Source organism: Knufia obscura (genome assembly GCF_036327395.1).
Source record: "Knufia obscura strain CCFEE 5817 isolate CBS 148926 chromosome Unknown scaffold_12, whole genome shotgun sequence".
Taxonomy (NCBI): Eukaryota; Fungi; Ascomycota; class Eurotiomycetes; order Chaetothyriales; family Trichomeriaceae; genus Knufia; species Knufia obscura.
This window is the reverse complement of record NW_027042698.1, coordinates 997,813-1,013,579: the sequence shown is the minus strand read 5'-3', so window position 1 is coordinate 1,013,579 and position 15,767 is coordinate 997,813. Positions and strand designations below refer to the sequence as shown.

Here is a 15,767-nt window from a genome sequence, read left to right as displayed (position 1 = left end):
AACATAAGACAGCATGTCTTGGCAAGGTAGACAGTTTCACAACGCCGACAGGAATTTGGTACTGACTGGGATCTAGCATACGTCGACAGCAGGTACGAATACTCGCCCTTCCGGTCGCAAACGCATACCGTTAGGAGACACGATGTAACTAACTATGATGCAGTCTGGTGGGCACAGGAACTGTTGACAAAGCCGCCATATTCAACGCCGAAGGCACGAGTGTCTGGGCTACTTCAGCGGGATTCCAGGTCTCTCCTCAAGAACTGAAACCCATTGTTTCATCCTTTAGCGATTCCTCCGAGCCGAAAGCTATTCAGGGGCAAGGCTTCAAGGTTGCAGGAGACAAATATTTCACATTGAGATCGGATGACAGAAGTCTATATGGCAAGAAGGTATGTGGTAGAATGCAAGAAGAGCTTGAGGTTACATCTACGACGCACTCTGAGATGCCCTACGAAACACCCTGACAAGCATACTAGAGGAACTCTACTGATACACCGACCACAGGGCAAAGAAGGACTTGTGATCGTCAAAACAAAGCAAGCTCTTCTCATTGGACATTACCCGGAAAACGTACAGCCAGGACAGGCTGCAACTACCGTCGAGAAGCTCGCCGATTATCTCATTGGCGTGGGGTACTGAGTTGATCTTTGGGAATCAGTGGCGCATACTTCAAAAGCATTCAGCATAGCATACAATTCTCGTCACGATGAGCAACGATTGAACCGACTAGAATGAGCAACCACGGATAATGTGAACGAGAAATGAAGACAAGAGTGTGCCTCTGAACAGCAAGATTTCCTGACTCTGGATCGTTCTCGATAACGTTGACCAATGAAATTCCAGCTGCACCAGGAGGAGCGCGCGTCGAATTTGCTTTCGATGATCATATTGAGGCTATAACCAGAGCTAACTGCGTAAGAAATTCACTTTTACAGCATCGTGGCCGACTGACGACGAAACGGTGATTGTGGGGAAGCCGGGTTTCTCAGCACGGCTGAGGTGAGTGTCGCTGTTCCTGCCCATCGGTCCGCAGAATATCTAAGGTCCGCCCAGCAGATTGTTGTTATTGATGCTTTCGTCCATGTTTGGCACCTCTCCATCACCCGCTGTTACCCACACGTCGCTATTGAACTCCGCCTCGGACGTTGTCAGGTTGTTAGCACATTCATCGGACTACCTTCGTCGCTCACATCCCAATAGTCTCCAACAACACCGAAGCTAACCCCGACATCGCCCACTCGTCAGGCTTACGTGATGAGGTCAAACAACAGACGCCGCCTCGAGGCGTCTCCGGCGCTACACGACCTGAAGATTCGGAGCCCGCCTTGCTCTCCCGTGCCCAGAAGGTAAGTCCCAGGGAGCCTGAGCTGCCAGCTTGACCGTGCGAATAACAACCAATCACGTATATGCGCTCATACCACACGAATTAGCAGACAATAACAAACGACGCTACGAGCAGAGAAAAGAAAACGTGCACAACGGGCTTGTTTGCGAGATCCATTGGCTCGAACAAAGATCAGGCAGGTAGTGTTCCGACCACGAACAATGCATTCTCACTCGACCTTTGTTGCGACACTGGTGGATACCGCAGTACGCCGCACGCCGACTGCATATAGATATAGGCGTGGTGTCAGTCCTGCCTTTCCCAGCTTGCTGCTTCTAATTCACACCGTTGCGAAGATGTGCAGAATAATTATCCACATTATTACTTGCAAACGTTGCCGTGAGCCTTACGGCTCGTACAGAGATTCAATTGTGCACTGTCAGGCAGCTGGGACCTCATCTTGCCGCGCCAGGTATCGTAGAGAACGGGTAGCTGGTGGTGAATATTGCTCACGAGAGTGTGAGAATGCTGCAAGAAGGGAGCGACAAGTCGAAAGAGACAGACGAAGGGGCTTTCCTTCTGTCATGCGGACCGGGTCTGATAGATATGGCAGATACTAATCCGTCATCTCCTTGTTGTAATGCTCACATACAAGCACATATTGTAATAAACATACCTAGGCACATTTCATGATTACTTCCTAGGCATTTATATGTCCTGCAAACTGCATGAAGCTCTGATTCTGAGCTCAACAGTCAACACTGGCGCAGTGCTTGACGGATTACCTTTCCACACCCAACTGGATCTCCCGCTTTTTATTCTCCCCATTCGCTTTCAGTCAGCGCCTTTTTCTTCGAGATACTGTATGATGGGTCTACTGGAGGATATTGGAACATATGGATGACAGCTGTTCGAACAAAGACTTCCCTTGAATATGCCTAGATCAAGAGCCCAAACCTCGTGCAGTCGAACAACTACACGATTCATTGGAGGCGTCGAAGGCGCATCATGCACTGCTGCACCCCACAAGGGAAGAGCCGCAGCTCCTTCCTTTGACTTTCTGCGAGCCACAACACCAAGCTAGAGAGCTACGGTATTACCAGCCACGATCACGAGGATTACTTGATCCTCGCGTCGCAAGGGAGAAATTGCAACACTTCGGTACACCGTCGAAGCGAGGCTCTGCTTACAAGCACGCTTCTCTATCGTCTTCTGTCCACCAATCGTTCTGGCCGTAAAGCAAGGTCAGGCAATCATATGACATCGTCGTTGTCGCTTGTGGCGCCGACGGCCTTGGAATGGCGATCCTACACAACTACGTCACCGATTTCCAGCGAAACTTGATTCTGGGGTGGTCTGTGTACAGTCTGAGCAACAGTATATGAAGTGAATAACGTGCTCCAGATCTGTATCCTCAGTTACAAGCATCAAGCAAGAAGCAGTTTCCTACCCGACTCCACAACCTAGATTCTGTTGCACCTATACCATCTCTCTCAAACACAACCTACTTCTCCAATTTCAAGATGGGTCTTTTCGGCAAGAAGGAGGAGCCAGTACCTGCTCAGCACGCTCCTGTACAAACACATCACAACAACAATCGCATGTCAACGCAATCGACCACTTCTCCACGACGCAGCGGCGGTGGCTTCTTTTCCAAGCGCCGCTCTAGCTCCGTCAGCTCTTCAGACGTTGAAGCACCACATCGAAGCGGCACTCGCTCATCCGGCGGACTTCTTTCAAGACGCAACCACGAAGATCCTAGCATCGCCGCGGCACGAGAGCGTGTCATGGCTGCAGAACGATCTGAGCGAGAGGCCGATTTGGCATTGCAGCAGTCCAGGGTTGCCGTGAGGGAAGCAAGGGAGCACGTCAAGAGACTTGAATTGGAAGCTGAAGCGGAGGCTAAAGCTGCGAAGCTGAAGCAGGGTCAGGCGAAGGCATTGGGCAACAGATCCCACCATCTCGGTCGTATGTAACCTGCTGAATATGACTCGCGTTCATTACTAACCATCTGCAGGACACGGGTAATCCTAGACGACCTTACCATGGTGCGCGACTGATGCATGAAGCGGCCTGAAGTTGAGGGTTCGAGCGTGGTGTTATACGGTGTACACGATGATGTCTATTACGAGCGATGCGATATCCCATTTGTCTTTCTGTAATCCTAGTGCACCGATCAAGTTGTCTCAATGAACAGCATTGCATGTTTCACCCATATCTCCGAATCCCCTTACTCTTCATGCCCTGTCACGGCCCTACAAAGCCGTCAAATTCTTTCTTGTGCTGCGCATGGCTTCGCAGAGAGGAGCAGGAGACGATTGACTTGCGTTCGGTACTTGCGATCAATGGCAAGCTATGACGGCCGTAAGTATTATCAATGGATCGAACCTATTGGAATGGTCGAGGTGCCTCTGTCGACGCTTGAAACTATCGAGAGCATCAAACGAGAGGCGCACTGCATTCAAGTTCAGCAGTAATTGCAGCCCATAATGCACAAGGTCGTCGAGAAGGAAAGACTGCAGTAGAAGCTGCGTCCGATAATGCTTTCAGGCACTGCACGCCAAGCACCTGATGCCTGTCATCGTTTCTCGAGATCTCACACCTTCGCGTATCGTGCCTGACTCTTAATCATCTCATTACAACCTTCCAAGGCCTCGTGAGCTTTTCGCGGCCAGAGCTTCCGCTTCGTCTTCATCCAATGGCCTGATGGTTGGCCTTGGTGCCATCACAGAGCTCCGAGTGAAGATGATCTCTAGCGATCGTCAAAGCGACTTGCTTCGTACTGCTAACAGATCTACAAAGCATTTGCCCACAACACGTTCCATACTATGATAGGCTACAAGACTATCGATATGTGCAGCACTTCTAGCTTCTGCGTCTCTCGCACCTTCTCTCTCCTTCCGTTGGCCTGCGTTCTCTAACAGCCAGATGGCGTAAAGCACAGCTAGAACAGCAGCAAAGTCTTCATATCGAGAGTGGCTAACCATGGTCGGGAGTGGACTTCATTACACTGCTCGAAACAATCAAAAGTATCATCGACTTCATCGATGCTCTGAAACGAAAGTTCACGGAAGGCAGAGAGTATTGGAGGAGACGGTTCGGAAGCGTCCTGGGCGAGCTGTACCATTGGCTTGGTATCCTCAATACTGAAGATGTCCAACGATACCATTTTAACATTAACCTATGAACAAAAGAACAGGCATGTGCTTGGAAGGACTACTACATCTCAAGGTATTCTGCTATCTCTGTGGCTGCCGCCATCCTTGTCAGAGTCGGTCAATCCGCTCTAGGTCTCGAAGGTATGATTGATGCACACTGGTCCGCTGTTGCTTTGCTCACAGCCAGCATGGTTCTTGGTATACTCTCGGTCTGCGCAGCCGTGTCCCTCCAGGATTCTGTCGCAGGCCTGAGCAACCATCGGGAAATCCGTCTATGGCTAAGCAAAGGCATGTCTGACTGGTTGGACTACCCTGATGCATATCGTGATCTACTCCTAGAGAGCTCTGCGGCTACGATAAAGTTGTCCGATACACCACAATCGTCGCTCAATCTGTCCATCATGGCGTGCTTCCTGGGCTTCGGGCTCTATCTGTTCTATGGCTAGATACAGCCAGTCATTGAGGCCGCCTCAAACTTTCGGAACAACTTCATTTTCTATGTATCTGTCCTTGGCGCGGTTATAGCTTACATCAGCTTCCTCTGGTCTGGTCGAACAATGGATAGGGACAAGGTCAACCAGCAGTTCAACGTCAAACGGCGCTGCGACACGGGGGAAATGTACAAGAAGATGGAGATGCTTGATAAGTGGTCTGATATTGTGGACGTGCTGACTTCCTCTAAGTCTGTAGATCAGAAGCAAGAAGCTAGACAGTCACTCGATGAGGTGCTATACTTTATGCGTTTTGGCCATGATATGCACTCGGAGGATGGCAAGAAAGTCGCAAAACAAAAGGCTGGGCAGGACGACAGCGACGCGACGGCAAGAGTGCTTGGTGAACCGCAACCATAAGCATCGCCTGGATATGATGCCCGGACTGCAAAAATTGCGAAGTGTACTGCGAACATTGTCTATTGCAAAGCTCTGACACGCGTCTGCGCAATGCCTCGTCAACAAGCATGGCTATATCGAAATTCCTGCCATTATGACCGTTTGTTCACCTGAAGCTGCGCAGTTCGTCGAAAGAACAAGACTGCTTACTGAAGCGGCAATCTGCAAAATCACCCAGCGGTTGAGGTCTCGCAGAGCCACTGTATGGGGTCATCCCTAGCGACTTCCTCAGGAAAACCATGGGTGCTTGAGCCAGACGGTTGGGTTCTGGCGATCCCTCTTTTCGTTCTGCGCTCGGTCAGGCGTTGCTGCTAAAAGCATGTCAAAAATGCTGCCTGACCCCAGCAGTAGGTCGAAGGTGTGCTAGGCGTTCCTGGTAAAGCGTCTGGACCAATGAGCCCTTCCACCTTGCAAGTCTGGCTTCCAGATTGCAGTTAAACTGCAATTTCTACCTGGCCACCTATCTGGAATATGCTTACCGGCTTGCGCTGAAGGGTGCTTGCTGACAGAGATATAGGCCAAGTATCGGAATGGGCTCCCTAAGCTATGGTCAGAGAATCTAGCTTGTGCTACTGCGATGTGAGGAAGTCATTGTGGTGAAGGCCGAGGCTTGAGCCTACTGGGGCTGTGACCGTCAACTGCTTCAGACCATAGTGAACTCGTTTCTAGCGAGGACATGTAGGCGATCGGAAAGGGCATACATCAGCCCAGACCAGACATTTATGCAACGAGAATGAGGCTTGCGACGATGATCCGCGACCACTCGTACCCTAGCATATCACTTTCCGATCCTGGTGTGTGCACATGCTAGCGCGCTTCGCGAATGAATAACCATGATATGATTGGACAGCGGCCACGTTTAAGCATACCCCGTACCTCCACCGCAACTGCCTTCCGTCCTCGGATGACGAAAGGCTCACTTCTCGCCAATGGAAAAGGTGCGGTTGTGACTTCCCGACTTCTCCCACATGCCCCCAGATTATGCCAATACGGTCGTCACAAACGACCTCACATCGTTTCTGCCCGCACTGCTTCCACACTGAACCCGAACCAAGAGCAACCGACTCGTCAAACACAACTTCATGGTCTCACCGTTAGCGACTGCGTCCTTGTTTAACACCCTCTGCGTCTACCTCTCTGCACGACCTTTGTGTACATATCCACCATTTTCATACTGAACATGACCTGATTTCGCACCCTATCACGACCACTGACTCTCAGGACATCACGAACCGAGGAAGTGAAACACAGCGATTTGTGCAAGCACGACACATCAGCCAGGTACATCCACGTATGAATACGCTGAAACAAGCCGCTTAGCCATGTTATAAGCGGACGACCTCGGAAAACAATTAAGTACTCGACACTGAGGAGACGGATCCACGCTGCCATAGACGAGAGAGCGAGTACATACATAAAAACTGTGAAGACTGCGACTGGTGACACAAACAATCTGTGGAACAGCAGTACCATCCGAGGCAGTCCCTCTGCCACATATCGTCGTCAACATGCCGACCCAGAGACCGCCTTTCTTCGCCAACTTCTTCTCGGCCTTCAGAGTAAGGAGCACGCCTGGCCCATTTCAGGCGAAGTCGAGTACCACAACAGGTGCAATCTCACCTTCCGCCATAACAGCCTCGGCGCAGTTTTCAACTACATCGGCATCGTCGGCCGCGGCTGTACCTAGAAATACCTCCCCAAAGCCTAATACAAATGCATCTTCACAGACGAGCCAGACAACCCAAACACAGCCAATAAAGGCGAGCACCACATCTACCTTTGCTACGACAGCTATATCCTCTTCGCCCGGCACAACGTTCTACAGACGGCCACCATCGCCCTCGCCATCACACAATTTGGCAAAATCTCCTGGCCATACCACGCCCACTCAGATGTCAAGAGGCAGACAAAGAAGAGATAGCGGCAGCTCAAATTCTTCAGGAGGCTTCATGGATGCAATGGGCTCGGAGAAGTGGTATGTCGGCGGCCGCACAGCTGCTGGCGAAGAGAGATTCTATCAATTAGGCTTGGTCACAGCGAATTCTGGGAAGCGTGTCAGGAGTTTGGATCGTTTGAGCTTGTGAACCTTGCATGCATAACGATGGCGTGGTTATTATGCGGGAAATAAGGTGGCCACGGCGTTCAGTGCGAGGTCAGGGTAGATATACTCACATCTGCATCAAGACATGCTTACGAGGCTTTCTGCAGCAACCATGATTGCATGATCATGATGAACCTGAACATTGCTGACTGTGGCATAGGCTTGGTACATATCAATGTTATCGCGATAAAAGCTTCGTTCGCACTGCCATGGATCACATGTTTTTGTGTTGTTGTGCTGGCACTTAGTAGTCGTCACATGATGATCTTTCTCTTGTTGAATAGCCATCACGTCTCACTTTGGTGACGATCCTCTATTCAACTCAAGCTGCTCAATGTCCAGCGTACATGGAACATCGATGGGTCGACTCAATCTTCGACTTTCCGGTGCACTACAGCCCGCGATGAAGTTGCTTCCGACCTGTGCCCGGAAAGTCACCACATTGATGGCATTGTCCTGAACAGCGCTCCGACAATATTCAGGAAGCTTCACATATTCGGTGCTATTATGCCAGAACGATTTACTGGCACGCGAGCTTGAGAGGTGATGTTTGCTAGACTGGAGCAAGCCGCTTGTCTTCTACACAAAGAATGTCGTTGGCGAAAGCCTGACATGTTCTTGTGCACATGCCTGTATGATCTAGGTGGTTCCAGGACATACAAGCAGCACATATGTTCTAGGTGCCTGTTACTTATCCCCAGTCTTGTCACACTGATCATATTTCTCTTACGGAGTAACATGAACATCGATCAGGATTCGCCATCGGTTGACATGGATGTCAATGATCTGACCCAGTTCCCACCCTGCCGGGAGCGCCCCCCATTCCGCCATGCTCAACCTCAGCAAATCAGGACCACCCAATATCAACGAGGCAGCATCCCTCAACATCAAGGAGCCAGCAGCACTTGGCCTCAACAAGCCAGCAACAACCAAAAGAACAATTCCAGCACGATCGAGCGTTGCTTCCACCCTGGTTGCAGCAAGCAGCCTGTCCCCTTTGCAGGCCATACTGCCTTTAAATGTCGGCATTGCACCTACCGTTATTGTTCTGATTGTGTGGACACGATGTTCGATAGGGGTGTGCAGCTCAGCCAGGACGCCAGCTGGCCACCCATTTGCTGGAACCGTACGTGCAGGCGAGCCATCAACGTCGAAAATGTGCTAGAATTGCTTTCGAAAGCCACGAGGGCAAAGATTGATCGATTGCTTCCGGAGAGGAATGCTAAAATGCCTCTTTACTGCGCTAATATCAGATGCACGGATCATGGCAACACATTCCTTATGGATATGCAACATCTTGAACGAAGAGTCATGGTTGACTGTCGCGTTTGCCACACCTGGACGTGCTCAGCATGTCGAGCAAACATGGTAGATCACGACGGCGACGATATCATTTGTCGCGAGAATGACCACCTGGCCGTAATGGATGAAGCACATGAGACTCGTGGATACAAAGGGAAAGATCGTGAGACAAATAGGGCAGCAACGGTGTTTAATGATGTATCTGGCTCTCAAGCAGAAGCGGAAGCGGAAGCGGACTCTTACAGGCACTACCAAGTCTGTCCCAAATGTCGTACCGCTGTTCAAAAATCGGAGGGTTGTTCTCATATGGACTGTCCCCAGTGCAAGACGGAGTTCTGTTTCGTGTGCGGAGCGGAGGATGATCAGTGGAACTTTTGCAACTGTCCAGCTCCGAATTACGGCCCATGCCTTCGTTGTGGCGCGGAATATGACGAATCTGGTGAATGTAGGTGTCCTCTCAACAGGTAAGTCTCAATGACACCCCAGCGAACTCGTCGCAGTACTGATTTGCCATCCTACAGAGACCGAGATGACTCGCAAGACGATGGGGCCGGTCCTTCTGGAACATTTGCACCTGTCTTCAGAGGCGGATTTGGGCGACCGGCATACTTGGAGTCTGTGTAGGGCTGAGTGGTTCCTGCAATCTTGTCACCGGCAGTTCACGATCGCGAAGGCCATATGACGGACATGTCACTAACGAAGTATATTTCTCGCTCCACGCAGCATGCTTCGTCCAACTACACAGCCAAGCCACTTGCATCCGCGGCAGTTACTTCTGATACTTCTGCCATGGAGGAATCTCTCTCTCACACTCTTGGCCCGTTGCCCAAACCAAACCCATGCAATGCTTAGCCATACCATCAGCCATACCACTGCCTCAATACTAAAGCAACGCATTCACCTCATTACCTTCAAAGTGGATGTCCAACTGCCACGACCCAAATACCGACCGCATGCAAGATGACAGCTCTTACGCAACTACATGACACACTATTTACTCAGGTACTACAGCAAGATCGACGCATGCATAGTGATTACTACCACTCCCCAGACACCCTTGTCATATCATCGTACCTGCCTCTGCTACTGACCACGTCGCACCCTCCTTGAGCTCTTCACCTAGCCCAGCCGTCCAGCCACTTCCTAGCCTAGGTACTCATAGCACCTTCTTGCCAACCAACTCAAAAGAAGGCATACCTTTCGTGGAAGGGAGGCACACCGTAACGATGTAAGAGTCGTGCATACGACAGTAATCAACCAAACTGCCTATCATGTTGCTCTTGCCCCTGGAATGAAACACAGAGCCAATTGATTGCACCCAACCCGGCTCGAGATCAAGCAGCGAAACCGCGATCTTCGGCTGCCATGTCACAGCAGGCACGATTCACGACAAGAAAAGAGCAATCAAGAACCTGATAAGGCAGGCATGACCCAGGTGCGTGGAAGGAGCCACCATACCTGCGGTAACGAAGAAGGTGCGACCAAGGACTCAAACGGGGTCGAGGCAGGTGCGCTCTGATGCGAGGAAAGAACGACGGAAGATGTATCAGGATTTAGGAAAGAGCAACGCAGCAACCAGGAAGGTGTGGTCGGACAGTTTCAGGCCGCGATCCATGATGCCAAGCAAGGCAGGCGCAAACTTGAGACGTCATGTTTGGGAAGGAACAACTCGATCAAACGATCATCAAGAGGCAAGGAAAGAGCGACTCGGCAGCTGGGGCCGAGGGCGGAGAAGGTGCGACCGCTTTGAGGAGGAGCGAACACCGCGACGTTATGAAGGAAGGAGCGATTCAATGCCGCAGTAATGCAGAAGGAGCTGGCAAAGGTGAGGAAGGAGCGACTTGAATGGCGTGGAGTGAATGGCGTAGAGTGAATGGCATGGAGACAATATGAGTGCGGAAAGTGCGAGTACTAGCCTTCGGTTGCACATATGAGGTGAGCGCTATGGAGCATGAACATACCTGGTTGTAAGCAAAGTACGAAATGAAGCCTTGTCTGGTCCTCGGCGCTACACAATGCGAGTGGGAGTGCAGTAGCTGTATGAGGCGGAAGAGCAATTGTGAAAAGGCCGAAATGTTTTCTTCGTACACTGTTTGTACAATCGATTTCTATGTAGCTTCTAACCAATTATTTCAGACGCCGTTTCCCATTATACTGCACAAGATCCTGTGATCTTCCCAGTTATCGTGGTTGCGTATTGTTTGGCGACATCGATGAGGAGAGATGTGGATCATCTAATACCAGATCTATTTCAGACGTACTGTGTAGGCTTGTGCTTGTGTTCAGCTCGATAAACGTCGCAAATCGTGTCTACATTCATGCTGACATAGTAGCGGCAGAATTTGCAGTAGTTGAGGTGTTGTGTAGATCTTGTTCAGACTCCTGTCGATCACGTGTAGCTTCGACAAGTTGGTCGTCACGGGTCGCCGGTCTCTATGTTAAGAAGCGGCCTGTTGCTCGACATCTCCTTCTTGTTCATCCTGGCCGCTGCCCGTGTCGCTAACTTGAGAGGAATTTTCTGCTCGAGCCACTTCCTCCTGCAATCGATGTTCTTCAAGTCGTTGTGCAGCTCGTTTGGCCCTGGCCCGCGCGTCGATGTTAAGGATATCAACGACGCTGTCAACTATGATTTTCCGAACAGGATGATCCACCTCTTTGAAAGATACATTGAATTCCTCGGCTTTCATCTTGCCGTTTCTGACCCCCTTTAGCTTGTGCGGCTTGAGAGCAACCTTGGACATAGCATGCGCCACGAATCGGTCCAAAGCCTTACGGTACTCCAGGACTACCTTCGCTGTATTTGCTGCGTTCATGATTGCCGTAACTGGATGATCCCCCTCGAAGCGAATCTTGTAGCCCATCCAGCCGTTGACCATCAAGGTATCTGTACCAGCTAAGTAAAGCGATTCGGCGAAAAGTATTGCAGCCAAAGGAGAAACGACCGACGAATCAACAGCCCAAGGGAATCTGTCGACCGGCGTGATGCGCAGTGAACCATAGGCGAGCACATCACCTGGTTCTCGTCGTAGCCGCTTGGCGACGTCCTTGTTCCGGCTAGGAAGATGGTTGACACTCCTTGGTGCGGGTAGTACACGTCTGTGCAAGGCTGTCCGCCAGTTTTTCCCCGACCAGAGTGCCAATCGCGTCCCTGCGATACTAAGCACTAGGGCTTTGATCAAATGCTCATTCTTGCTGTTGATATTGAGTTGATCAGACGTGGTAGCAAAGAGTGGTTGTGGAAGCTTTCTCTGCTTCTGTGCGTCTTTGTCAGGAAGACTTTGACCTACCACTGGTTGCAGGTGTTCGAATACCTGCCTGGAGATCTGCGCTATATCGCAATACGTATCATGGCGAATGAAATAGCCCTCCTTGATCATGCGAGCTTCATCAGGATTGCCACTTCTCAGTGCCTGATCGTATAGGGTAAAGCCTCGCCAATCAGCATGCTTATCATCGTCCGAAGTTTCAGCAAGTGCATTCCTTGCCTTATACACTAGACCTGACTTCTCAGGATGGCTCATCATAGGTAGATCATCGCGTGCAGCACCGAAGAATATCATAGGATCGAGGCATCTAAAGATGGCCCCTATCAAGATATCCTTGGCAGCAGCAGGACTGGTCGGGAAAATACTCAACATTCTGCCCATGGCCGTCGGCCGTCCGTCTGCTGCTAGAGCATGTAATTTGCTCAGTTGGTCGGCTGCCGCAGTGATGTTGTTAATTTCCGGAGGCGCAGGAGCTAGAGCAAGTACCTGTCCAGGACTTATGCCAGACTCCTCCTCTGCGGTGCCTGGCATGCCAAAAGCTTTACTGACCTGTGTGCGCAGCACAATCTGGTCAAGACTGGACCGGAGCAGCTCGGGGGTGATCTCTTCAGCCATGAGGTCATGTTGGCCTTGGGAAAATGCTGCCATGTAAGTGCCGGGCTGTGTTCTGCCCGCTCGACCTCTCCTCTGAGCTACCTCTGCTTTACTGATCCATCGAGTACCAAAGCTCCCTGCTTGTGTAGCTTGATCATAGCTACTCTGGCGGGATAAGCCTGCATCAAGGACGTACCGGACCTGTGGTAGCGTTATTGATGTCTCGGCTATGTTTGTCGCAAGAACGATGCGTCGACATGTAGCAGGCAGTGGCTTGAAAACGTCGTAATTTGTTTCGTACAGCGTGGAATGGAGTTTGAATACCCTATACTTCCGGTCGTTTGTAAGATCGGTGTTTAGGACATTGTCTTCTAAAAGCAGTCGCTCCATGGTCTCTATCTCACTGAGACCTGGCAGAAATACCAATATATCACCCGTCTTACTAGTGGAAAGAACATCACCAACCATAAAAGTGAGCATACTGACAGGGACATGGTTCGTCCCAGGATTGTCGACCTCAGGCAGGTCATCGCTACCATCGTCGTCTAGCTCAAGGGCTTCGTTTGATTGTGGAGCGTTGGCTTGGTTTGTCAATGACCGTGCTTGCTCCGCGGCTCTCCTCTGCCGATCGATGAACTTGGTGAAACCCTCGTCTTTCCATAACAACTTGAACTCGCTTTGGTAGCGTTGTTCGAGTCTTGGCAATATATCGTCAAGCATTTGAACAGCGACTGGAAACGTTCTGCCGGGTACCTCAATGGACGAAATCTTGAGCGGGGTGGGACAGCTCCTGAAGTATTCTTCGAAAAAACTCGGGTCTATAGTAGCACTCATGAGAACGATTGAGGGCATCTTGTGGCGATTGGAGATTGGATGCATATAGAGATTCTTCAAGGCCGTTAAAAGCAGGTCTGTATCAATATCTCGCTCGTGTACTTCGTCGAGCATGATATGAGAATAGCGTGAAAGGGTTTCGAGAGGATCGGCTTCGAGCTGTCGAAGCAGATAGCCGCTTGTCACATAATTTATGCCATTGGAGGCACTAGGCGCACGGTTATCGAAACGAACCTGATAGCCCACTTCTTCCCCCAACACTTGGCCTCTTTCTGTGGCAACTCTTCGGGCAACAGAAATAGCAGCGACGCGTCGAGGCTGCGTACAAACTATATTGCATCGAGGGCGAGAGGCAGTAGCAATATGCTGCTCTAGAACGAGCTGAGGTACCTGCGTTGTTTTTCCAGAGCCCGTGGCAGCCTTGATGATGGTGATTTGGCTGCTAGAAACAGCTTGACGAATTTCAGAGGCATATGGAGACTGTAAAATGGGCAGCGTTTCGTTCGCGACAACTGACTTCGAACTTTGAGATTTCCCCGACTTGGAGTAGCGTGTTTTCCCTGAATCAACATGCTTGCGGTATGAATTCATGCTTGGCTCAAAGTCCACGTTGGCTGGTAGCCACTGATTGACAGCTTCGAAACCAACATCTCGGAGGCGACGTAAGGTATCAACCATCTTCCCGACTGTTGTACGGTCGATAGTGACGGTGTGAACGACTGGTGACGGCAAAGCTGGTTCCGCTACGGCCTCTGTCGCGACCGCAGCTTTCTCGGCTCCGCGTATATCTTCACCCCAGTAGCGGGCGAAGGTTCGGTAGTCATCAGGCAGCACAGCGCCTGACCGGTAAGCAGCTTGCAAAGCGGGCTTAAGAGCAGCGCAAGCGTGTAGCGTACTGAGCAAGCGTGCATATTTGCGAGTGAACCATAAAGCCTGATGCCCAATAGTGCCGCGATCGCCCATCCGTATTTCGCACCGCCAGAGCTCGATCGGCGGGTCTTCAGTAGAGAGCACAACCGTCTTTTCGTCCCGATATTGAATAGTCCCCCAGAGCAGAGCACTCTGTGCACGGCTCATAAACTCGGCTGGGTGCCATTCCATGCCTTCGAAGCAAAGACGGCCAACACGATCACCCTCGACCGCCTTATAGATTTGTTGACAGTAGTCCAAGTGCCCTCGTGTCATTGCCTTGTCAAAGGAAGTCGACTCGAGGCCAAAACCACGATATACTGATACATTGTAATGAACATTTTTGAGAACGATATATTTCGGATCTTGTCCAGTGCTCTGCGTGATGCGTGACGTGTTGACATCTTCTTCATCCTGAATCGATAGAGAAGGCAACGCTTCGACATAGCCTCTACACGCGGTCAACAAGATCTTCCAGAGGCGCTGGGGGTCCACAAGCATGTGTTTTCGGTCGTTGGCAGATATGAGATCACCAAGGTACGCACAGAAAAGGTCACCTGACAAGTGAGCTGATATAACGTTCTTGAGGGAAGAAGGCATCTCTTGTGGAGGAATTGTTTTTTCCGTCTTGAGTAGAAACGATCGGACTCCAACTCGATCTTCATCGTTTGAAGGTGTGACATATTGCAAGCCCAGCTGTGGTGCGATGATAGGAAATATGCGGTCAAAGGTCGTGCAGGTATAGACTCGAGCTCTATTATCTGGAGTGGCTAGAAAGCCCTTGAGATGTTCGAACAGATAAGGAACACTCGATAGACAGCCTTGGTCAAACAGCGGACCCTTCCCAGCAGACAATGAAGTGCTGGTATGGCCCTGACTGCTTGCTGAGACATCGTGGCGTAGATCATTTTCTTGATGCCGGACTTCTGACCCATAGCCAGAGTTGTTGTCCTCAACCTCTGGCAAGGCGGGCGCTCCGTGCACCTCAGAATCTTCCGGTATATCCAGGTCAGACTCGACATCTCTGGCAGCAGTTGCAGTGCTCTCGAATCGGGTCTGCGACTTCACGTATACGCATAGGCCGGGGCGCCTCGCTGGTAGTTGTGGAGGACAAGGCGGAGGCACTTGCCCATAGTGCACCTTTCGCCGCAACAAGAGTGTACATGAGGAAAGCGATCGGACTGAGGTTAGGTCATATCGACGCTGGGTAATAGTTGTGGTGCGGCAGCGATAGCCATAACTGAGACTCGTGCGCAGCTGACTCATGATTAGTCTATGTCTTCATCGCTCTCATATCTACGCAGCATACCTCCACCTGAAGGACCCTCATACTCAGGAGACAAATGAATGGAGTCTCCCATCATGAGGACATCAGGACAATATTGT

At 50.7% G+C, this 15,767-nt stretch overlaps 5 protein-coding genes across 5 annotated transcripts; 4 read left to right on the top strand and 1 right to left on the bottom strand.

The window, feature by feature from the left end:
* Positions 1-13: 13 nt before the first annotated feature.
* Positions 14-642, top strand: PFY1 (profilin, required for normal timing of actin polymerization in response to thermal stress; the record flags this gene model as incomplete). The annotated part of the gene is made up of 4 exons (XM_064877557.1): positions 14-26; positions 77-92; positions 164-392; positions 508-642. 4 exons carry the CDS (start codon positions 14-16, stop codon positions 640-642), a joined length of 393 nt encoding a protein of 130 aa, XP_064727059.1.
* A 1,553-nt stretch (positions 643-2,195) lies between these two features.
* On the top strand, positions 2,196-3,303 carry PMZ80_009161 (uncharacterized protein; the record flags this gene model as incomplete). The annotated part of the gene is made up of 2 exons (XM_064877556.1): positions 2,196-2,199; positions 2,732-3,303. The coding sequence occupies 2 exons, from the start codon at positions 2,196-2,198 to the stop codon at positions 3,301-3,303; spliced, it is 576 nt and encodes a 191-aa protein (XP_064727058.1).
* A 1,583-nt stretch (positions 3,304-4,886) lies between these two features.
* On the top strand, positions 4,887-5,336 carry PMZ80_009160 (uncharacterized protein; the record flags this gene model as incomplete). The annotated part of the gene is made up of 2 exons (XM_064877555.1): positions 4,887-4,891; positions 5,021-5,336. 2 exons carry the CDS (start codon positions 4,887-4,889, stop codon positions 5,334-5,336), a joined length of 321 nt encoding a protein of 106 aa, XP_064727057.1.
* A 1,547-nt stretch (positions 5,337-6,883) lies between these two features.
* Positions 6,884-7,459, top strand: PMZ80_009159 (uncharacterized protein; the record flags this gene model as incomplete). Its single annotated transcript, XM_064877554.1, has 1 exon — positions 6,884-7,459. The coding sequence occupies one exon, from the start codon at positions 6,884-6,886 to the stop codon at positions 7,457-7,459; it is 576 nt and encodes a 191-aa protein (XP_064727056.1).
* Positions 7,460-11,216: 3,757 nt separating this feature from the next.
* Positions 11,217-15,647, bottom strand: PMZ80_009158 (uncharacterized protein; the record flags this gene model as incomplete). The annotated part of the gene is made up of 1 exon (XM_064877553.1): positions 11,217-15,647. One exon carries the CDS (start codon positions 15,645-15,647, stop codon positions 11,217-11,219), a length of 4,431 nt encoding a protein of 1,476 aa, XP_064727055.1.
* Positions 15,648-15,767: the final 120 nt, after the last annotated feature.